At 41.0% G+C, this 24,291-nt stretch overlaps 1 protein-coding gene across 1 annotated transcript in view; it reads right to left on the bottom strand.

The window, feature by feature from the left end:
• CORIN (corin, serine peptidase) overlaps positions 1 to 24,291 on the bottom strand; it is a 321,969-nt gene that overhangs the window by 165,629 nt on the left and 132,049 nt on the right. The window contains exon 5 of the mRNA XM_073342123.2: positions 10,736 to 10,917. Coding sequence (XP_073198224.2) covers positions 10,736 to 10,917 — 182 coding nt within the window. The remainder of the gene's footprint in view (positions 1 to 10,735; positions 10,918 to 24,291) is intronic.

Below are 24,291 nucleotides of genomic sequence, written 5' to 3'. Positions count from 1 at the left end.
CCTCTATATCTAGACTCACCAAAGCAAGAAGTATGAGTGAAAAGCAAGAGTGGTGTGTGACGGTGCCCCCCATAAGGCTTTAAGAAAATATGCTTATTCATAGATATTAAGGTCAGAAGGGATCATTATGATCATCTAGTCTGACCTCCTGCACAATATATGACATAACTAGAATGTGTTTTATGCTACATATGCCATGTAATATATCTCTGTAAAGGTTGTGATCTACTGAATCTATTCCTATTTTATGCATGTATCATTTTTGTATTTGAAGTTATGAATATTGACTGCATACTTGTTTGATTCCAAGTAGGTTTTAGTGAAGCAGTTGGTCAGCTTCCTGAGAAAAGACTATTCTTAGTAAGTGCCCAGTCAAGAAGCCCTTAAACCAACAATGAACTTGGAGACGCCAATCCACATCTGGGTTCTCCCAGGAATGTGGCTTGGCTGGTAAGGAACTCAGTCATGCATGGATATGTGACTTGCCCAGGTGACTCCAAAACTCCATTTTGTAGTTGGACTTTGCAAGGAGAGAGGAGGGGGTCTCCACCCACAAGAGAGTCTATTTAAACCCCTGGAAGACCCCTCCATTTTGTCTTCAGCTGGCTAAAGAGAGAGCCTCTCCTCCCCCAAAGACACCTGAAAGAAACCGGAACAAAGGACAGTAACTACAGGGGATGTGAGTGATTGCTGGACCCAGACTAGAAGGAGATTAGTCTGTAAAAGAAAGCTTACTGGAACTACTGAGGTTTTTTATCTGTATTCAGTTTGATTAGACATAGACTTGTGTGTTTTATTTCATTTTGCTTGGTAATTCACTTTGCTCTGTCTGTTACTACTTGGAACCACTGAAATCCTATTTTCTGTATTTAATAAAATCACTTTTTACTTATTAATTAACCCAGAGTATGTGTTAATACCTGGGGGAAGGGGACAAACAGCTGTGCATATCTATCAGTGTTATAGACGGCAAACAATTTATAAGTTTACCCTGTATAAGCTTTATACAGGGTAAAACGGATTTATTTACGGTTTGGACCCCATTGGGAGTTGGGCATCTGAGTGTCAAAGACAGGAATACTTCCTCAGCTGCTTTCAATTAAGCCTACAGCTATTAGGGGACGTGGTTCAGACCTGGGTCTGGGTTTGCAGCAGGCTAGTGGGCCTGGCTCAAACCAGGCAGGGCACTTGTCATAAATATAAAGGGAAGGGTAAACACCTTTAAAATCCCTCCTGGCCAGAGGAAAAACCCTTTCACCTGTAAAGGGTTAAGAAGCTAGGATAACCTCGCTGGCACCTGACCAAAATGACCAATGAGGAGACAAGATACTTTCAAAGCTGGAGGGGGGAGAAACAAAGGTTCTCTCTGTCTGTGTGTTGTTTTTTACCAGGAACAGAAAAGGAATGGAGTCTTAGAACTTAATAAGTAAGCTAGTTAAATATGCGTAAGATTCTGTTTTGTTTAAATGGCTGATAAAATAAGTTGTGCTGAATGGAATGTATATTCCTGTTTTTGTCTTTTTGTAACTTAAGGTTTTGCCTAGAGGGATTCTCTATGTTTTGAATCTGATTACCCTGTAAGGTATTTACCACCCTGATTTTACAGAGATGATTCTTTTACTTTTTCTTCAATTAAAATTCTTCTTTTAAAAACCTGATTGCTTTTTCATTGTTCTTAAGATCCAAGGGTTTGGGTCTGTGTTCACCTATGCAAGTTGGTGAGGATTTTTATCAAGCCTTCCCCAGGAAAGGGGGTGTAGGGCTTGGGAGGATTTTGGGGGGAAAGACATTTCCAAGCGGGCTCTTTCTCTGTTATATATTTGTTAGATGCTTGGTGGTGGCAGCAATAAAGTCCAAGGGCAAAAGGTAAAATAGTTTGTACCTTGGGGAAGTTTTAACCTAAGCTGGTAAAAATAAGCTTAGGGGGTTTTTCATACAGTTCCCCACATCTATACCCTAGAGTTCAGAATTGGGAAGGAAGAATCGGTTGTATCGCAAGCTCTGCGATACAACCGCATTTGCTCCAACCCCTCAGACAGAGACAAACACCTACAAGATCTCTGTCAAGCTTTCTTACAACTACAATACCCACCTGCAGAAGTAAAGAAACAGATTGATAGAGCCAGAAGAGTTCCCAGAAGTTACCTACTACAGGACAGGCCTAACAAAGAAAATAACAGAACGCCACTAGCCGTCACCTTCAGCCCCCAACTAAAACCCCTCCAACGCATTATTAAGGATCTACAACCTATCCTAAAGGATGACCCAACACTCTCACAAGTCTTGGGAGACAGGCCAGTCCTTGCCTACAGACAGCCCCGCAACCTGAAGCAAATACTCACCAACAACCACATACCACACAACAGAACCACTAACCCAGGAACTTATCCTTGCAACAAAGCCCGTTGCCAATTGTGCCCACATATCTATTCAGGGGACACCATCACAGGGCCTAATAACATCAGCCACACTATCAGAGGCTCGTTCACCTGCACATCCACCAATGTGATCTATGCCATCATGTGCCAGCAATGCCCCTCTGCCATGTACATTGGTCAAACTGGACAGTCTCTACGTAAAAGAATAAATGGACACAAATCAGATGTCAAGAATTATAACATTCATAAACCAGTCGGAGAACACTTCAATCTCTCTGGTCACGCAATCACAGACATGAAGGTCGCTATCTTAAAACAAAAAAACTTCAAATCCAGACTCCAGCGAGAAACTGCTGAATTGGAATTCATTTGCAAATTGGATACTATTAATTTAGGCTTAAATAGAGACTGGGAGTGGCTAAGTCATTATGCAAGGTAGCCTGTTTCCTCTTGTTTTTTCCTACCCCCCCCCCCAGATGTTCTGGTTTAACTTGGATTTAAACCTGGAGAATGGTCAGTTTAGATGAGCTATTACCAGCAGGAGAGTGAGTTTGTGTGTGTATGGGGGTGGGGGGGATGTGAGAAAACCTTGATCTATGCAGGAAATAGCCCGACTTGATTATGTAAAGAGTTGTCACTTTGGATGGGCTAGCACCAGCAGGAGAGTGAATTTGTGTGGGGGGGTGGAGGGTGAGAAAACCTGGATTTGTGCTGGAAATGGCCCACCTGTTGATCACTTTAGATAAGCTATTACCAGCAGGACAGTGGGGTGGGAGGAGGTATTGTTTCATGATTTCTGTGTGTATATAAAGTCTGCTGCAGTTTCCACGGTAAACATCTGATGAAGTGAGCTGTAGCTCACGAAAGCTCATGCTCAAATAAATTGGTTAGTCTCTAAGGTGCCACAAGTACTCCTTTTCTCTTGACAGCACTGAAATCCTAAGCTGACAGGACAGGAAAGCAGGAGCAGAAGTAGTCTTGGCACATCAGGTGGCAAGTCCCAAGGGGGTTTCTGTTATCCAACCCGCCACATGGTGTATAGCCTCAAAAGCTGTGTTTATTTTTTATTTATTTGTATTATTGTAGCACCTAGGAGCCATAGCCAGGGAGCAGCACCCCATTGTGCTAAACACTGTATAGACATAGAACAAAAAACTCCAAACAACTTACAATCTAAGTATAAGAAAGGAGACAACAGATGGATATAGACAGGGGAGTACAGAGAAACAATGACATAATATCAGTCAGCGTGGCAGGCAGAAGTCTTAGCACACCAGCAGCCTAACTGTTGTCAATTTTTTTTATATTTTTTTAGGTATTACAGCACAGGAGAGTTCTGAAGAGATTTAAGGATCTGAAGGAGAATAATGAAGTATGTACATTATAAGAAACTCCTCACAAGCATGAGGGGCAGCATGAGAGAAAGCAAAAAGAGGCAGGAGTCGACAGCTCAATTGCAAAGGAGAGATGATTGGTAGGGTGGGAATAGGCCATGAAGGGCCTTGAACATGAAGATAAATGTATGTTTGATGCAATAAAGGAGAAGTGGTATGGTCAAAGTGACAAGCTAGGAAAAAGATCCTTATGGAGGAATGGGACAAGATGGCATTTTGCCAGTCAAAATTAGGGATGTTGCAGTAATCAAGAAATGAGAAGTTGAGAGCCTGGATGAGAATTTTAGCCATGTAGATGGATAAGAAAGGCCACAACTTAGAGATGTGATTCTAAAAGAATTTGCAAGACTTAAATGTAGCCGGGATGTAAAGACCTAGACTGAGGTCAGAATCAAAGATGATGCCCAGATTATGGGCCTGAGTGGAAGGATGGTCAGGTGGTTCACAGTCCTTGAGAAAGGAGGTAGCAGTGAGAGCTTAGAGGGAGATTGAGCTTGAGCTGATGGCTAAACATCTATGAGGATATGTCAGAGACATGCTGAGATTTTAGTTTAGACAGAAGAGGACAGGTATGGAGTAGGGAGGTAGATCTGTGAGTCATCTGCATAAAGACAATAGATGAATTTGTGTCTGCGAATGAGATTACCAAAGATAGTCTAGGGAGAGAAGAGGAGGAGACCAAGGAGAGAACCCTGTGGAGGCCCCACAGAAAGCTAGAAAGGATTGAGGAGGATCCTCCGAAGAACATGCTGAAGGAATAGTTAGAGAAGTAGGCAAGAACCCGGAGAGTCAACAGCACAGAAGCTAAGGGAGGACAAGATTTCATAAAGAGCATGGTTGATGGTGCTGATAGGTCATGGAGAATGAGGATGGAGTACTGGTTCTGAGACCTGGCGCGGAAGAGGTCATTAGAGATTTTGGCAAGGGAAATTTCAGTTGAGTGCAAGAGACAGCAACAGGACTGTGGAAGGTTTGGGATGGAATTGGAGGAGAGGAACTCCAGACAGTGGTTGTTGACAGTTTGCTCAATGATCTTAGAGGTGAAATGGGGAAGGGAGATGTGGCTGTAGTTGGAGAGGCAAGAAGAGTGCGGGGGTGGGGGTGGGTGGGTTAAAATGGAAGGACAAAAGCATGTTGTATTGTGAGCAGAAAGAGCCAGAGGAGAGTGCTAATTACCAGGCAGCAATCAAAGACTGGTATCAAGGAAGGAAATACAAGATACACTGAGGGCTTGTGTACATTACAAAATGTTCGTGTTTGAATACAACTATGACATGCTGAACATGATTATTCCTGGTCTACATTGACCACAAGGTCTGGTCAGCACTCTGTCAAAAAATAATTGTGTTTGAGGCCACAGAAAGCAGCACACACACAACCATAATCTTGAAAGCAAGCTGTGACTCTATAATCCATACTGTAATCTTATTTCTGTTGCAGTAATGACTGTGGGCCCGTGGCTCCATTGTGCTAGGCACTGTGCAAACACAATCCTACCCTGAAGAGATGACAGTCTAACTAAAATGTACAAATGGTGATGATGCAGAAATACAGCTGTCAGCTAGACACCATGAAAGAGATGACTTAGCAGCCGCCACAACCTTGAAGCTACTGAGTGAGTCCTCAGACAAGCTTAGTAGCCCATTCCAAAAGGACATTAATGACAGAGAAACTTATGACTGATTGTTAGCATTAATGAAGAACATTACTAAAAGCATACAAAAGGAAAACCACAGTATCATGAAGAGTACAGCAGCACCAACAGAAGGCTATAGACCAGTTTATCATGTATCAAATGTCTTCCCTGCTGTACTAGCTCTTGCTGCATTCACTCATTTAGTAACAATCAGACCTGTTATACAAATACACTTCTTAAGCCCTTGTGCTCTGTAGGCTACCCAGTAATAGAACAGTTCTCTACAGTTGTCCCTCATTGCAAATAATGGCCCTACTGGAATAAAGGGAGAGTTGTCACTTAGATGCCTAATGAGCAAATGTGCTACACAGTCCGTGTTCTGCACATCAAATGAAATTTTTCCCCTCAAATATCTGATAATTAAAAATCAATTAACTTCACAAAAATTTATGCAATGAAAAGATGTCTAATGTACTATATTCCATGTAGATAATCAGTCTTGTTTTGCCAGCTTACCTGCTAAGATCCATTAATGGATATCTCAGTTATCAAGGGCCTTGATCCCAGTTAATCTCTCTTGCAAAAGTTTGTAAAGCAGAAGTAAATAAATTATTAAAATTTCTCTATACAACTTCTACGTGGTTAACAGAATAGGACTAAAGCCCTCTAGAAGTGGTCCAAGCAGACATGTGTAACCAGTATTTTAACAAAGGGCTTCCACAAACATTTTCCCGCTGAGCCTTTGTTAAACCCAACACGATGGGTCCATGTGCTCTGGAGTACTGGAGAGACACTAGGAAATCCATACACTTCTTTTCATTTAAACAAACAAACAAGGTTTCTCCTGGCCATAACCAAAGGAGGAGGCAGCACCACTTCGCAAACCAACATATATTGTTTGGCACCTTGCTAGAAATGTTTATGCTCACATCCTGAAACCAATACCGATTGTAGGAATACTAACAGCATAATATTCATCTTTTGTCATTTGAAATGGAGTGATGGTGAAGAAGGCCTTTAATAAGACCGGTCAGGATCCTCCTGGTGGTCTTAATTGTGACTGTTTAGAGTAGCCACTAGGGGGCAAAGAGCAAGGAGGCTGTGTAAATGGGAAAAACAAAGACAGTCTAAGACCATCTGGCATTCACCCCACCATGGTGTGCTCCACATTGCTGTATTTGCAATAATGTTCAATGCTTAATAACAATCATTATTCTAAAATTCAGTGTTATTGTTTCACAGTCAAAATAAATTGCAGGATGTCAACAATAACCAGCATCCCAGACAAAAACATCATTAAGCTGAGGTTAAAGCTGATGGTACATAGCAATAACATAAGAGTAAAATTTTTAAAAAGCAGATGTAGTTATCAAAAACACCAACCATTAGCAACCTAGGAAACTCAAATTTTAACAGAAAAGAAACCTAAACATTTGAAAGTGGGGCACTCTCAGTCTGAGTTCCAGCTAAATGAAATTTTTGTCTGGAAACTGTCTTTTTTTAGTCTGGGTTATTTTTACAATTTTGAACGTTCATTACTTGCATTGGGAAAAGGGAAGCATGATACCCTGTGGTACTCCTGAGTTTTGGAACTGGGAAAGACAACAGGAGAGAATCTGCAGATCACTGGAGATGAGGGGGAAAGCAGAGAGCAGGTAACTCTTGTAGCAATCAGGAGCTGTATGCTTCCCAGCTTCCATGAGTCAGCTCCTATTAGCCCTAGAGACACTAAACTTTGATTCCTGCTCCCACTTTCAGGTTGGCTTCCCTGCAGACCTTCTAAAGGCCCCAGGATGTGTTGCAAACAGAAGTCAGCACGAGGAGTGGACCAGAAGTGCATTCTACTAAGGGCCACGACAACTAGTGCAGATTTTAACATGTCCACAGGGAGGCAAATATGGGAACAGAAGCAGGAATCTAGGTGTGGAACCTGCAAGAGCAGCAGAGTCAGGGCATTAGTGGGAAGATGACTTTGAGAAGCCAGGAGGGCTGTAAAACATACCAGGACCAGGGAAAAGGTGGCACAGAATAAGATCTCTTTGGGCCCTCTGAACTAGAGGTACAAGGGGAACCTGGGGAATTTAGGATCTTCACAGGGCTACAGGAGTCCTCCAGGCATGGGGAAGTTGGAACCTAGCTGCACATGTTCAACTATTTGCAGGTGTTTGTGGTTGCTATCTTGCCAGCTGCTGCCTAGTCATGGTTGTATCTTGTATACGTTTCACACACTGTATGAAGTACAGTAGCATCTATATTCACTGTTGGTTCTAAAAACATTTTGCAATCTAGATTATTTACTTAAGACACAATTCCAGGGCTCCCTGATAGGCTTCAAGCTTATAGAAGCCAGCTCCTTGCATTCATTTTACTTCTTACTTAAATTACCACATACTATTTATTCTCTCAAGTACACTATCATCAGCTTTGGCTACTCAAGGCAAATAAAGATACCAGGGAGGTGGAGAGAGAGCTAAAAGAAAGGAAAATAACTGAAGTATTTCCTAACTGGTTAGGGAGGTGCATTTCAGACCCACAGGAATGCTATTTAAATATTATTTTTTCCAAGTATGCAGACAAGGTGGTGGATAGGTTAGAGGGATCAAGTGGGAGGAAAGACTGACAAAACTCGACCTTCACTCCCTTACTCACAACTCATCTGTGGAAACTAATGCAAATATTTTTTTAAAACCTCTGCAGCTGAATTCCCAGAGCTCTGTATTTTTGTATCAGCCAATTTCTCTTTCAGCCTTTAGTGGGCACATTCTGCATAATAATGGAAAATAGAAAAGAAAATAGGCTGCATAATGAGACGTTTGCCAGGCAGTGAGAGAGTGCTAAGTGGCCTTGTCTTCAGTGATGCTTTCATTTCCACACAAGACCTACAGAATACCAGCCTCAGAAGTTGCTAACATTTTTCAAAAACCCAGGTTCTCTTGTGATACTTGCAACTAAAAAAATAGCATTTTGATTTAAAACTCTCCTGTATTTTATTGGTAGCATTTAACAGCAGAGAAGCCATTTTGTCTTTTGACTAAAGTTGTAGAGAACCATGAAATTATTGCATTGTGATATCTTTGCATTGTGTTGTTTTGGTCACAGTGGCATCTATATTTGACATTGTGTCTTTAAGACAGAAAAGCCTAAATGCTACAGAGAGATACCTTTAGCATTCTTTTTCAACCTCATCTCCTCAGCTGCTGGCACTCTTCTCTCTTTCTCCCTACCTCCTGGCAACTGAGAGTCGTATCTCTGCCCTTTCCCCTCCTTTTCTGGATGTGAGCTCCATTCTTACCTGTAGTGGGAAAATGGGGCTTGGAGACAGATAACAATACCTCTTACATGGATATGTTTGTCTGTTAGGCACCCCTCGTTCTGCCTGGCAGACAAAAATTAGGGAGCCTGGTAATTGGCCATTGTGATAAGTGTTTGTGGTCCTGGCAAACCGAATAGAAATAAAGTCAGGTATATGGACACCCCCCCCTTAGAATCCATAAGATCCACATAAGCCTTAGGAGCAAAACATTGAGGACCATAGTTAACGTATGAAAACACACAATAGTCAGACACCATCTGTAAGAAGAGAGAGTGAAAATAGAAATACTCTTAAAAATGAAAAATATTCAGTATTCTGTAGTTTCCATCACACATTCTACATGGAATCTCTTCATATACACATAAGCACACACTCATTATTTGTGCATGTCCAAGCAAAAACACAATTTAAATTACCTTTTGCTTTAATTGGTAGCATGTCAGAACTGCAAATAATAAACCAAGATCACTGCAGTTTGCACAGCCCCATCCTCTCTCTTCCTCCCACCTGGCTTCTCATCCGAGCTCCATTCATCTTGCCGAACCAGTCCCAGTCTTCTCTCCTCAGGCTTCTCATCCCAGTCATCTTGCCCAGCTAGTGCAAGTCTCCCCTTTCGGGTTCCCTGTCCAAAACCTAGTATTTCCCCTTCCGAGCATCTCCCATCTCACGCTCCTAGTCCTAATCTCCTGGCCCAGCCAGTGCTAGTTCCTCCTTCCCAGCTCCTCATCTAATCTGTCTCTTCCCCATCCCCCAGCCTCCTGTCACCATCTACCACAATTTCCTGTTCTCCTGTTCCTGCTTCCAGTCCCAATCCCCCCCCCCCCCCCCCCACACACACACCTGGCTCTTCAGCCAATCTCAGTCTCCCCACTCCTTGACTCCTTTTTCCAGTCTGTTTGACCTTCCAATCCTTGTTCTCCCCTCCACATCCAGATCTGTCTCCTCCTTCCCCTGCCCCCCACTAGTTCCTAGTCCCAGTCTCCTCCACCCCCATCTCCCAGTCTCCTTATCCAACCAGTCCCAGCCTCCCCCGCCCTTATCTCCATCCCCAACCAGTCTCTAGCTCCCCTTCCAACACCCCCATCACCTCCCAGTCCCCATCTCCTTACCCAGCCAGTCCTCTTCTCCCACCCCAGCTTCCAAATCAAGTCCCCTCCCAACTTCTGGACACAGTTTCTCTCCCTCCCACTTGATCCCAAGTCTCTCTAGCTACTTATCCAAATTCACTCTTTTCCTTCCCAGTACAGTCCTTGTCCTCCCTGCACCTGAGTCTGGCACCTTCCTTCTCCATGCTGCCTTGGTGCAAGCGGGAGGGAGGGGTATGATTAAGAATAAAAGGGAGACAGACTCCCTGCCTTCAATTCCAGTGTATGGCTCCCCCTGGGAATGGAAATTAGTCAGTCACTCTGTAGGGATGGTGTATACACAATCCTGTCAGTACTAGGATGGAGCACACTCGGTGCACACAGAATCTTTGGAGGTTTTAGCTCCTAAAGTCTGAGTCTGTATTGAGCATGTGCAGTCTGCAATTCCTAAAAGGCTTAAAAATTTGGCCAAATTTGGGTGGATTTTCACAGGAACAGCAAAAGGCATATTCCTGACACAAAGGCTGCACCTCTGCCAAATTTCAAGATCTTGCTCCAAAGTATGGGGGTGCTAGAGCTTTTCAGAGAAAAGGTCACCATATTTTATTACTTTTCCCTAGCCTTGTTCTTGGAAGCAACTGTACTGTTTTGGCTGAAATTTCCCCCTCAAAATATCAGCCTCCAGCATGCATGCAGCATGGAAAATTTCAGCCCAAATGGTTAACGTTTGTCAAAACAACAACTCATATCAGGTTCTTATAATGGGAAGTGTTGGGCAATCTTAATAATAGGCCACGCTACCAACCTCATCTTGTAATCACAATTTCATCCCCTGGAAGCTTTGATTTTGTAGGCTAAATTTACCCAAAGATGCATTATTAAGCAAAACCTAATAAATACAATTTGGTGATTAAAACAAAGTAACGTACATTGTTTTCCTCTCTCTTGCCATGGTGAGAAGCAGACCCTCGTGGTGTTGTCATTTTCAGTTCTGTTTTGGAACTGGGAACATTTGAGGAACTCAGGCCACGAAGAATTTACCATTCCCAGAACTGGTTCACAACCTTCCTTTGCTGCCTCACAAAATGATTGACAGGGCAGGAGTCCTCGACTGGAGGAAAGAAAGAAAGAAGAAAAAGAAATAACCTATTGTCTCATGAAATTATTTCTACTTTTTTCTACATTTTTTTTAATTTAAAAAAAATCAACGTTTTTGAGTAATTGCATGTTCAACAAAACTATGCAGTGATATGAAAGTGGATAAAATGATCTGAAACTAAGTCTTCATTATTCATCAAAGGTCCCATCTACACTGTGGTTTAAAATAAATTTAAATCCAAGTTAAATTCAAACCAATTTCTTATTCAGGTCAATTCCATCCAAGCTGAGTAGCCAAAATAGCCTACAAACCAGACTGGCAATGAGGATTAAACATGATTTGAACTTGATTGAAAAAAACAGTGTCACAGGCTTAAAGAAATTGTACTTGTCTGTTTCATTTTCTAACTCTGACATATATGTATTGTAGGGAGCCAGGCTGGCTCCCCTCCGAACCAGAGGGTAAAGAGCCACCCTTGCAGCCTGAGTGGGTGGGGCCAGGCCAAGCTTCTGCTAATCCCCGGAAGGGGAAGGGTGGGACAGGAAGTATAAAGGGCGGGGCCCTCTGCCCAGTGAGGAGAGCACCAGGGAGGGAGACAGACACAGGCTGCTCCCTCACGATCCTGCTGTTGACCCAGGCGAAGCCCTGGGCAAGGAGGAGCCTGACTGGGAGGAAGGCCTGTGTCAACCAGGGCTGCCAGCCGCTGAATACCCAGAGGACCTGGAGGGGCCTGACGGCAGCCCGGGCCAGCATGAGTCCGATACCGAGGGGGAGCAGGAGTGGCCCGCAGCGGAATACTTGGACGAGATGGAGGGACCGGAGCAACCCGCCTGAGAGACCGGGTAGGAAGTAGCCCAGGGGCCGAACTACACCGTGGGGTGGGTGTGTTTGGTCAGTGGGCGTGGATGGCCCTGCTGACCCAGCGGCGGGACTTTCACCTCCCGCCACTGCCAGGGCCCTGGGCAGGAACGCAGTGGAGTTGGGTGGGCCTGACTCGTGCCGGCGCTCCCCTGCCTGAGGGGCGTGCCACTGACTCGTGCCGGCGCTCCCCTGCCTGAGGGGCGCACCACTGACTCGTGCCAGCACACCTTCCCCGCTAATTCCCCAAGGCCCGGAAGGTGTGGCTGAGGCCTACCACGGAGACCATAGCTCTCCATCGCCCCTAGGAGCTCGGAGGACCGACCGACACCTGTCACATGTATGTATACACCTGCTTCCCTTTGGTCTTCCCTATTCATACACATACATATACACACACACACACACACACACATATATATATATATATATATAAAATCAGAACAAGAGAAAAATTACAACTCAAATGTGAAACACCTCTAATAATAACCTAATTAGATTTTTCTATTTTTTCTATTATTTCTATATATTAATACATTTATGAATGATCTGGAAATGGAAGTGATCAGTGAGGTAGCAAAATTTGCAGATGACACAAAATTTGTAAGGTTAGTCAAGAGTTGAGTAAACTGTGATAAGCATCAGAGGGACCTAACTAAGCTACGTGAAAGGGCAACATGATGGCAGATGAAATCCAGTGCTGACAAATACAAAAATAATACATATGGGAAGAAATAATGTGAAGTGTTCATACACCTTACTAGATTCTAAATTAACATTAGCAGCTCAGGAAGAAGTATCTATCATTGTGGCCAGCTCAATGAAACTCTGCTCAGTGTGCAACAGTGGTCAAACAAACAAAATGTCTGAGGAATGGGATGGAGAATACTACTGAAAATATGATAACACCGTTATATAAACCAGTGGTATACCCTCATCTGGAATACTTTGTCCTATCTCAGAAAAAGCATATCAGCAACAATAGATTAGGTTTAGAGACAGGTGATGAGAAAAACTCTGATATGATAAATGATTGAAAAAACTGGAACTATTTATCTTACAAGGGATACAAACAAGAAAGGAAATGATGAATATATACAAAATAGTAAATGATACAGAGAAGGTAAATCAGGAATTCTATTCACCCTTCATTATAATTCCCGAACAAGGAGATTCAATTAAATTAAAAGTTGGCAATATAAAACTGATAAAAGAAATACTTTTTCATACAACACCACTAGCTTAGAATCATAGAAGGTTAGGGTTGGAAGGGACCTCACGAGGTCATCTAGTCCAACCCCCTGCTCAAAGCAGGACCAATCTCCAATTTTTGCTTGCGGAACTCATTGCAAGATACCATTGAGGGCAATGGTTTAACAGGATTCAGAAAAGGATTATTTATATGGATTAGAAGAATATCCCAAATTATTATAGTAAGGATTAAAAATAGCCCAGAGTTTTGAAGGGCTATCAACTCTTTTGCTTGAGGAAATAAAGCAGCTTCTAACTCATGGAGATTAGGAAGAAACTTTTCTTGTGGGCAGGTTATTCCATAACTCATTTCTTCAAGGTTTCTTGCACCTTCCTCTGAAGCAGCTGGTACTGGCCAATCTCAAAGACAAGAAACTGGACTAGCTGCACCACTGGTCTGATCCAATATGGTAATTTCTATGAACCTATGAAATATCCTGGCTTTAGAGTAGGATCTCAGACCTTTCCAGGGTTAAAAGCAAGTGCTGTGTATCCTGGTTGAGAGCTGGGAATCTTCAATAGTATAAAGTTCATATTTCTATAAAGTCTAGTACCATAATATGTCAGAAACTAAAGCATATGCAATAGCTGGTGTCAGCCCAGAACTGAGTCTTGCTCATCCTCAGTCCCCAGGAAGGGAGTAATTTTTACAGGAGAAATTCCAAGTTTGTGGGAACAAGGAAACAGTTCTTTGACAGGCCGATTCAAATAAAACCAGCTTCTGCTCAAAGCCACTCCAGGGTTTGGAATATTAGAGTAAGTTCTGGGGAGATGGTTTAGTAGGACATATCTGAATGGTTTGGGATGACCAGCATTACTCCTGCATATCTGTCATGAGTGAGCTAAACTCATGCTAGTAAAACCCTTATACTTCCCCACACCAACCATTCTAGCAGAAATAACCTCACAGCGATTTACAATGTACGTGATTGGGAGTGGTTATTTATCACGAAGGGACAAGTCCTGTCCTTTCCCCTAAAGCTGTGGCGGGTCCCCTGGAAGCAAAGGAAGTGCAGTTTCTCGGTTGCAAGGCCAGGTGCCTCATTTGGGAACCCCTACTCATTAGGAGCTATCTGCATGGCAGAGTGCAGGATGTGGGGAAGGAAAGGGCCAGGCCAGAGGATCTGCCACCATGCAGGTCCTCCACCCCACAGAAGGGATGTGTAAGGTGCATGGAGGTCTAATTTAGCAGAGCCCCCATGAAGGGGCTCTGCATATGCTCCAGGCCTGTGAGAGAGGATTCTTCCCTCTTGTTCATCTACTCACAACCCAGTCTGGCTACTCAGAGTGAGCATTGCAATAAGGGTTCAGCCCTAACTGACTACAATTTGGGGTCTATATAGGCCAAGATTTTCATGTCCATATTTAGGCTCCTAAATAAGTGGCCTGATTTTTAGAGGTGCTGAGCACTCAGCAGCTCCTGCTGACTTCACTGTGTTTTCCTGTTTGAGTGGAAAAGTGAATTAACGGGTCAATAATAACAAAGTGATACTATGCTGGGGATCAAAAAGCTACAGTAGCTGTCAGATTACCTAGTGGTGAAGGGAAGAAAGATGAATCAGCTCACATGTTTATGAGAATGAGCCTTCTATTTTATAAATATAAAACTTGTATTAGCTCAAAATCACAGGAGCCTGAGGAGATTTCAGTTTTCCCTCTTGACCTATTGTGTTGGCTTGTGTTTCTGAAATCAGTCTGATGGCATTTCTTTGCTTTAAACACTAATGAGGTGAATGTACAACCAGTACCCTTATCATGTTTACAGGGCATCCTGATTGACTGTGGAACTGGAATTGGTGTTTAGAGATATGTTCTGGATATGGAACTGTATTTAGAGATATGTTCCTAAGTCACGCTAAGGACTTTCACACAATGCTAAATGCACTTTACACATTGAAGTGTGGGAATTATCTCATATCTGAGATAAAGATCTGTATCTCTAAACTTGTCTCTTGTGGCTCCCTGAGTGATTATCTGTAGTTGGCAGTTTGTTTGTTGCTTGGAAATAAGCACTTACATTCTAAAATAGTACCTTTCACCACGACTTTGTCATGCTGAAGGCAGATAGTTTCGATATCATGTAAAAGGTCTGGCTGTGTGCAGAATAAAAACAAATGGCTTCTGTATTCTCCTGTTGACAGTAAGAGCTGCTGGTTATTCATATTCTTTTGATGTTGCCAGCACACTGTTCTGGCAGTTAAAGACTCACTATCAGAACCAGTAAAACCTCTTCAGATAAAGTCATTCAAAAAACACTTTTCCTGTTTTTTATGGAGCCTATTTTTGGAGGGACAGAGACAGTGAAAATATGAGAGGAAGCATGTGTATATGGGGCCTTTCAGTGCCTGTCAATGTTTATCTGCAGAACAGGGTTAACACAGTCCCTGTCTCATTTCTGGGAATATGGCACAACATTAATTAACAATTTTCTTTCAGGAACTTTAATTTTTGTATCCCAAAGTGCGTGTATGGGTAATACAAATAGCTTGATAATAATTTAGAAATTACTAGGCTATTAAAGGACAATTGCATGGTGATTAAATAAACCAACAGAAATTATGTGTTTATGAAAGGTTATATATGGATGATCATAAAAGGTTATATATGTCTGGGCAAAGTTACTTATGCTTATGAAAGGCTATATATGCATGATCATGTCTGGGCAAAGTTACTCACATGTGTAGTCCCATTGACTTGCATGAGTAAGGGTTGAACAATTAAGTCCATAATGTGAGTGCATGTATACAGAAAATTCTAGAAGAAATCGTTTCATAGATGTTTAAAAATGGTGGTGAAGTTAAGTGAGGCTGAACGATTCCAATATCTCAGCAATAAATGAGATGCCATGAATCTAAAACAGAACTAGAGATAAATTTACTGAATTTAGCCACAATCTATATAGGCTGATCTTTTAAAGTCCCAACTGTTCATTCAAATTTAAGAAAATATGTAAATTACAATGCACAACTACATTTGAATGGAAGGATGTAAGGGGCATAATTAATAAGACTATTGACTAATTCATTAACTCTGAGCCTCTCCCATTAGTCTGATAGAGCCCCTCTGTTGGACTCAAGGCACAGTTAAAAATCCATCTATTCTTTTAACCTTTGCCTGACGGGGTAATGACAGGGTTATTTGTTATGTTTAACAATTCTGTGGTTTGGGTCTATTTATTTTTAGTTAACACTGGCTAACTAATTTTGTATTGTTTTTAAGATTTGCACAAACACACAGTGACAAATGAAGGGACACATTTTTAAAAATAAAGTACTCTGAGAATCTGATATGAAAAGCATTACTGAAATGCATCGTGTCCCTATTTGGTCTTAGCATTCACTATCTAAATCTACAGTCCTCAAAATAATTTACAAATTGCTATGTTGCAGCACTCTGGCAGTTCTGCCATTTTTTTTCTTCTAAGTGATGTGAAGAACGTGACATTAACCCTGTTAGATAGTGATGCGGCTATCCTAATCTTTGCAAATATAACTACAACATATTAGTCCAAATTCATCACAGGTGCATAAGAATGGTGGGATTTATGCACACAAGATACATTAAAAGTTTCATGGCTGGGTAATTTTTTCAGGAAACTCATCTACAAATAAATGGACTTATATCTTCTAAACCATGCATATGGGAAAAGTTCAGCTTCATTTGGTCATCTTATGCAATTCTAAGTCTAAATGTTACAATGCAGTATGCATGTACGGGTAATACAAATATCTTGATAATAATTTGAAAATTATTAGTCTTTTAAAGGAAAATGGCATGGTGATTAAATAAACCAACAGAATGTATGGTCTCTAGAGATACCTTGACAAACTAGGAAATGGTAGGATTATCCAACAATGACTGTAATATTTGGCCCAGTTACAATACTCAGTCATTTGTGCTCCATAAAAATAAATATTTTTGGACAGTGATCAAGTTTATCATGGACATATTTGCTTAACCCCCTGAAGGATGAAAGGATGATTAAGCATTCCCATCTTGATTACTCTTTATTTATGACTACATGAAGACCAGGCTTTTTAAAATAAACAGGCAGTGCTGTTAGAATCTTTTCACAATTTATTTGGCACCAACACAGGATACAGAATAAGATTACACAGTTTTAGGGCCCAATTCTGCTCCCACTGGTCTACAAAAAAATTCCCATTGAAGATAGGTGAAGGTAATTACATTATCATGTGCCAGTTCTAACTTTGTGGTTTGTCTTCCCCAACCTTGAAATTCATATCTCAGTTATTTCTTTATAAACCCCTTGTAATTGCCTCTCCATTGTGAATTGTGTGGCAATGGCAGGAAAAGGGCTTATTATCAAGGTGAACAGAAATTTACATTAACTTTTTTTGTTTCTGCAAGAGATGTTATGATAACTTATAGGAAAAAGAATACAGTTTCATTTCCTTATAATTATTTACATTTTTCAAATTCTATGGATTTATAATGTGGCATGTGCAAACAGGATTGCTTTTATACAAACTGGGAAAGATGTAATTCAGGTTTTCCCAACTACATATTTTATGCTGAAATTTCAAGTACTTTTCTTGATCAAATACTTGACTGATTCACTTCGGGCCAATACTTTGACCTTCTGCCCAAAGGATGATTGCTTAGGACTTACTGAAGTAACAGGTAACCTTACCATTTTTGAATGGACCTTTAAAAAGAGTTTCCATGTGCTATCCCTTCTCTCCATTGGGATCACACCACTATGTGCATGCTCACTGGCTTATGGACTTTAGAAGAGGCAATGGAATTATTATTTCAGACACCCCAAAAGTTAACAGACTTATTTGATACAAAAACTAGGGACAAGATCTTTGGGCAACCATCAGCCTTCTGCTGCAAATTTTGGTAACTTTATTTTATGTTCAGGCAATAATTGTCCAAATAGGTTTGGGGTTGGAAGACACCACACATTCAGTAGTCATTAGAGGACTATGTGTGCATTCTGGTTAATCCTAGCACTAAGGTGTTCTATCTAAGGTGTTTCTATAGTACCCATCGCTTTAGTATCCACAGTGGCAAATGTTAGCTTTACACATTAATTAACAGTCATAATTAACACCTCTTATTAATTGTGTTAAGCATCTGGTCACAATTAACATTTTTAGGGAACACAAGCAAAATTAGTATTAAACACCTCTGGTTTCTTCATGTCAGTTTTCCTTCCCCGTTGAGTAGTGAACCTACACTTTCCTTCAACTTTCTCTTGTTCCTAGTGTGTTTTACAGAACCTCTTCCTATTGCCTTTTATGTCCCTTGCTAGGTATAATTCATTTTGTGCCTTAGCCTTTCTGATTTTGTCCCTACATGCCTGTGCTATTCTTTTGTGACATACTGCTGTTTCAGAAGTGCCTCAGAGCACACTATGGAACTTTTAATACACAGCAGCAGGGTTCATATGACCATTTAGTGCATGTCAGGGTAGAGCACTATAGATTTACATCCCGGCATGCCACACACTAAATCACCAGATAGACAAGCCCTTGCTTCCTTACCTGAGTCAAAATCTAAGCCCAAGTACATACATGAGCTCAGATGCAAAGACTGTACTATGTGCAGCCCAGCAAAAGACGTGGTGGGGACTCCACTCTTTGTTAGTTTGTTCCAAACACTTACGACCTTTGGAAAGTCAAGAATTCACTCCAGAGCTGTTCCAACACACTGATCTACCCTATCCCCTTTATTAGCATGTACAGAACCCCGGTGCCATTGTAAAGCACAGTCACTTCATGGAAGTACAACATAAATACAAGATGCCTAAAAGGAACTCTACCTCCATCAATCACAAACAGTCTCCAGGGCCCCTCCAGCCTCCACTCCTTTGTCCCAGATTAAGGTACTTCCTTCCCTTTGGTGTCCAATTCTCATGTGCAGTGCTCACTCATAGGAACCAAACACTCAGGCAGCTCCATGGTCCCATCCCCCTGCCCTGAGCTCAGACTCTGTCTGCTGTGTCTCTGCAGCAGCAGCATATGCCCTCTCCTGCAGGCCACCTAGTCCCTTCTTAAACAGTAATGTGACACTTCCCAGGGGTACTAAGGATTATGAGGCACCTTACTACCACCAGCCCAGCCCAACCACCAGTCCAGTGAGAGAGCCTTGTCTGTGACCAGCTCCCTGAAACCATCTGTCTCTGGCAACACAAACAGGCCTCGCTCTCTCTGTACAGTTTCGTATAAGCACATACCAACCCCCGAGTCTTTCAGGTGTCCCTCTGGAGCATTCAGCCTGTTCCACTGAACTCTCCCAGAACTCTTACATCCACTGTTCCCAAAGCAACAGTACATACCAGCTTGTAAGATTCAATTCAGGATCACCACTTTGCATAGTACACAGCACTTAATTTTATATATATATAGTGAAAACAAGAATAAGTTTATCATCGAAGAAGTGACAGTGATAAGAATATTCTAAACAAATAGTTACATATAAACAAAACACAATCATAACATGCTTTCTAGACACTAAACTTACCTAAAAAGGCATTCCCTTATCTCCAACAAGATAGTTCACCACAAGTTTTTCCCCAGCCTTTTCAACCAGTTTGGTTGAGACCCCTTCTCAGAAAACCAAGCCCACAGGCAGCTCGTCCTCACAGACTGAAGGAATATCTAGTGTTTCCGCTGTACCCTAGATAGAGTTTCAGAAGGTCATTTTGTCTTACTCCTAAGCAGGATAACTCCTGCTGTTTTTGTTTTTTCCTCCATCCCCCATAATCTATTGATTAGCATTTTGCTCAGACAGGACATTCATTGTGAATGATACAATACTGAATTTGCATGTGACCAGCCAAAGTGAGATAAGCATGTCAGGTGTATGTGGATTACCTTCTGGTGACCTGTCTTAACTCACAGACCCAGAGAACATAATTTTTAGTACATAAACATAACTCTTCATATATTTCCCATGTATATATCTTACAATTATTATGTTGACCAGTGTGACACATGCTTTCACTGGGACCCTACATGACATTCTTTTGGTGAACACAGGTGATCCCTATATCTCTGTGCCCTCTGGATCACAATAATCCCATCCTCCAATCAGAAGAGAGCTGGCAGCAGGACCCTGGGGCCAGATTTCCAGCCAGCTCTCTAGCCAATTGGGGATCATGGAGTGAGGGGGTACAGGTGGAGAGTGCAATTTCTCCAGTCCCCAGCTGATCAGGGCTCTGGGGGCAGGGCCAGCCCTCACAGCACTTCTGCTCATCTGTGAAGTGGGGGCAGCACCCACATTATTTATTGTATTCTAAAACTCAAAACCTAATCCTTGACTGTATTTTTGTTCATATTATAAAGCAGCTATAATCAGAAGACCTTTGTACCAAAGGTGAAATCCTACTTCCAGTGAAGTCAATGAGAGTTTTGCCATTGACTTGAGTGGAGCCAGGATTTTACACCAATTATTATTATTAGGGTGAACACTACTCTATAGTTAGAGAGGAAACTTGAGGACAGTTTGCATGGGCTTGATTCAGCAATGTGAGCTTTCAATGGTCTGCTTGCCAGTGAAGAAGCAATGGCTTCTGATAGGCATCTTTTTAAATGGCAAGCAGTGGTGCAAAGAAATACACCATTTCCTTTGATGTCAACAAAGCCTTCTTGTAGCACTTTGCTCATCTCTATAATACACCTTTCGGAAAGGAAAGTTCGGATATTGTACCTTTCTCCTATATCACTTTAATGCGTCTAATGGGTTGTCCTCAGATTTCTATAAATATCATAATAAGCCTTCTCCTAACAGTGTTGAACTGCAATTTCTTTGCTACTGGAAAGGCAAGATAAAATAATGGCAAAAAATGGCAGATTGTGTTCAGAAAAGCTTAGCTTTTTCTGTACCAAGTACCAATACCATGCAATCCTTTTCTGAAATTAAGATGTCCATATCTAAGAAAAAGAGTTAGGATGCCTAAGGACTCCAGTAAGGTACTGTGATTTTTATGATAACACTAGTATTTTTTATGCAGCTGTGTGACGCTATATTTGACTTTTAAAACCATTTTAAAAAATCAACATCTAATATATTTAAGTAGTTCTTTAAAAATAATCAAGACCGTTAATGAAACTGACTGGTAATGGCCTTTTTGATGGCCTTTTTTAAAACAACCCAAAAACATTGTTTTTATATTATATTAAGTTTATGCTAAAATGAGAATAAACCCCAGAATTGGAAAAAAATAAACACAGGAAACACTATTTATGTCTATAAAACAAAGTATCAAATGGATTGTTCTAGTTAGACTTCCATACACTATTTAATTTAACCCTATAGAACACCTATCCCATGGCCCACAAAGTTTTGGAATGTGTGTGTGAGTAATGGGGCAAATTGTAATTATTTTGTTTCTTTAATTTCTTCTAAAGTGATAGAATATACAAAACTTTGTATATAACACCACAGGAAAGGACCCAAGTTTTAACAGTCACCAAACTGTTGTGGGTGTGAAAAGGATCAGCTTATGGAATGTTCATATCTATCTCACTAAATGACTCAGCTCACTGTTTTGGAACTGTACATGGTTTAAAAGGTTACTAGTGATAAACTAGGTGTTAGAAGAAACTAAGTACATTCTGGAACATCCACTAAAAAGTGTGGGAACTCTCCAAAAATCCTTTTAACCTAGCTACTGTATGACTTGAAACCATTTTTTTTATTACAACCTGCAAAAAGAGAAAATATGTACAACTACTATTAAAGTTTTGCTATATAATAAAATATATTCGTCCAACTATGTCTCTTCAGTTGTTGAGTCTGATTGGCACAAGTCTGACAGGTTAAATAATCCAGTGCGAATTCTGCACTCATTGTGTCCTACTGCCTGTGAAAATCTAAGGAGGTATTCAAAGCTCAGGTACAGTTGTGTGTTCCAACTCATTACACAAAATAAGTCTATTTCCCTCCCTTGTTTTAAGAACAATGGTTTGTTTATCTAAACTACAAATTCAAATATTTAAACAAATCTTTAGACCAATCTTAACAGGGGGTTATTATGTTCCTTTCCTGATATAATGTGAATAATGGTTTTAATTACTTAGAATAAACTCCCGTTATTTATTATAGATGGCTTGATGCTGTTCTAAGTTATATAAAAATCACAGGCATCAGATGGAGCAGGTGGCCTATGATCCCTAGTTAACATACCAATTTGTAGACCAGAAACTACACATAATAAATTATATGTACTGTGCACACTCATCAGTAAAATATTATACAATATTTTGGGGCTGGAGCAACCAACCAACCAAGTGCAAGTTCATAAAATAACCAGTCTTTCTGATTTCCATTTATGCCTCCCTCCCATAACTCGTGGGGGCAATGTTATGAAATGTTTTCAAAGGGATGTTCCCATGTCCAAATTGTATAATAAATTTCTTCCCCTGCTCAATAAAAATACATCTCCATCCTCTCCCCCAAGTCATCCCAACACTCTCTCTCTCTCTCTCTCTCTCTCCACTGTGGAAGGAAGTGCTTCTGTGATGTGGAAAAGCTTTCATGGATGATAACAAACAGACTGAGAATCTTTGAAGATCATAATGGAGTATGGATACATAGTTTGTTGCCTACTGCTTTAATAAATGTAAATTTCCTCACACACTAGACCTACAAGATTATTTAATGCCCCCCCCAACAGCACCCACAGCCACTGCTGTTTTTCCCCTATAATATGTATTCCAGAATCTCCTTCAATCTAGTTTAAATTATTTTCAGCAATAGTTCTTCCATTTTTCTCCCAAGCAATCCTGTATTTATGAATATAGATATACGTAGACTCTAGTCTGTGTTTTTTGTTTGCTTGTTTTGTTTTTCAAGAGCATTCTCTCACGCTTTCTAGGTGATTATATGATCAGTGTCAGCAGAGATAAGATTTCCTTTCTTGATAAAGTCCTGTATCAAACATGGTAGTTTGCTAGTAAATGGCTACTATACAAATACTCTGCTCCTTCCCCAAGATCACATAGGATAGCTCTCCTTTGTTCATTATAGTGGGCCACCAGTTCTGCTTCTATCATTTTCAGTTTGCCTGAAATTTTTATATTTATTTGTCCTCTGTTCATTTAGATTGAGGATTCAGGCAATGTCATGTTCACAACACCATTTTACTCTGGCAGTTTGTATGGCATGTGTCATAATACGTAAAGTAGTTCCATAACAACTGGTCACAATAATTGGTTTAGTACTATTTAACAGCTATCTTGATCAGAAATTTTTGCTTGTTTTTAATCTCTTTGTTTAAAAAGTACATTAAGCCTCTCAACCATTCTATCTTCCTGTTGCCATACATAGGTTGTATGCTGGTGTAGTATTTATATTATGGTAGTATACAAATGCCTAATTAGGATTGGGGTCCCATTGTGCTAGGTACTATAGGAACACGACAGCACCCCTGCTAGAAGTCCTGACCTTGAAATAGCCCACGGTCAGTTTTGACATTGTTGGGACTGGCAATGATGGTGAATATTTTGTCTAGCACTGGCAGTATAGCTCTGGCTGCATCTGATTTTACTTATTCTAGAAGACAGTATCTTGAGTATTTATCAGTAATGCCTCTCTCCCTGAGAGCTCACTTCTAAAACAAAAGAATCCTCATGTAGTTATAATTACTGGGAATAAACTGCTGGGAGGCAGTGTGGCCTAGCGGCTAAATCATTAGACTGGGTCTCAGGAGACCTGGGTTGAATTCTCGGCTCTTCCACTAGCCTGCTGGGTGACCTTGGTTGAGTGACTTTACCTCCTTATGTCTCAGTTTCCCAACTGTAAAAAGGGGATAATGATACTTCCAAAGTGCTTTGAAATCTACTCAAGAAAAAGCACTTTATAAGAGCTAGGTATTATCATTACCGTTCTTTGGTTTCTGAGTGAAATCATCATTATTTTGTCAGCAGTTTACAGCAGTCAATACAGGTCTCTTAACTGTGTCTACAACTTCCCTAATCGTTAAAGATTTTGCAGTTCCATTGATACCAAATGTGATTGGCATACTGATCCTCTAGTGATTAAGTTATTTTGGTGGTTATGGAATGAGTGAAGTTGCTCTCTGCTAGGCTCTATATTAAAACAGTATGCTTCAAGTTGTAGACCTCACCATTCAATTCTGGATAGCTCTTTGACTTTACAATAGCCAAACCAAGCTAATAGTGTTTGGTGATTAGTAACAATGGTGACTAGGGCACCTTATACATATAGCTCAGGGGTGGGCAAACTCCGGCCCTTCAGACGTTTTAATCCAGCCCTCGAGTTCCCACCAGAGAGTGAGATCCA

The sequence above is a fragment of the Lepidochelys kempii genome, chromosome 4, assembly GCF_965140285.1.
Source record: "Lepidochelys kempii isolate rLepKem1 chromosome 4, rLepKem1.hap1, whole genome shotgun sequence".
Classification (NCBI taxonomy): Eukaryota; Metazoa; Chordata; order Testudines; family Cheloniidae; genus Lepidochelys; species Lepidochelys kempii.
Note: the sequence above shows the minus strand (reverse complement) of the source record. Positions and strands in the feature narration are given on the sequence as shown.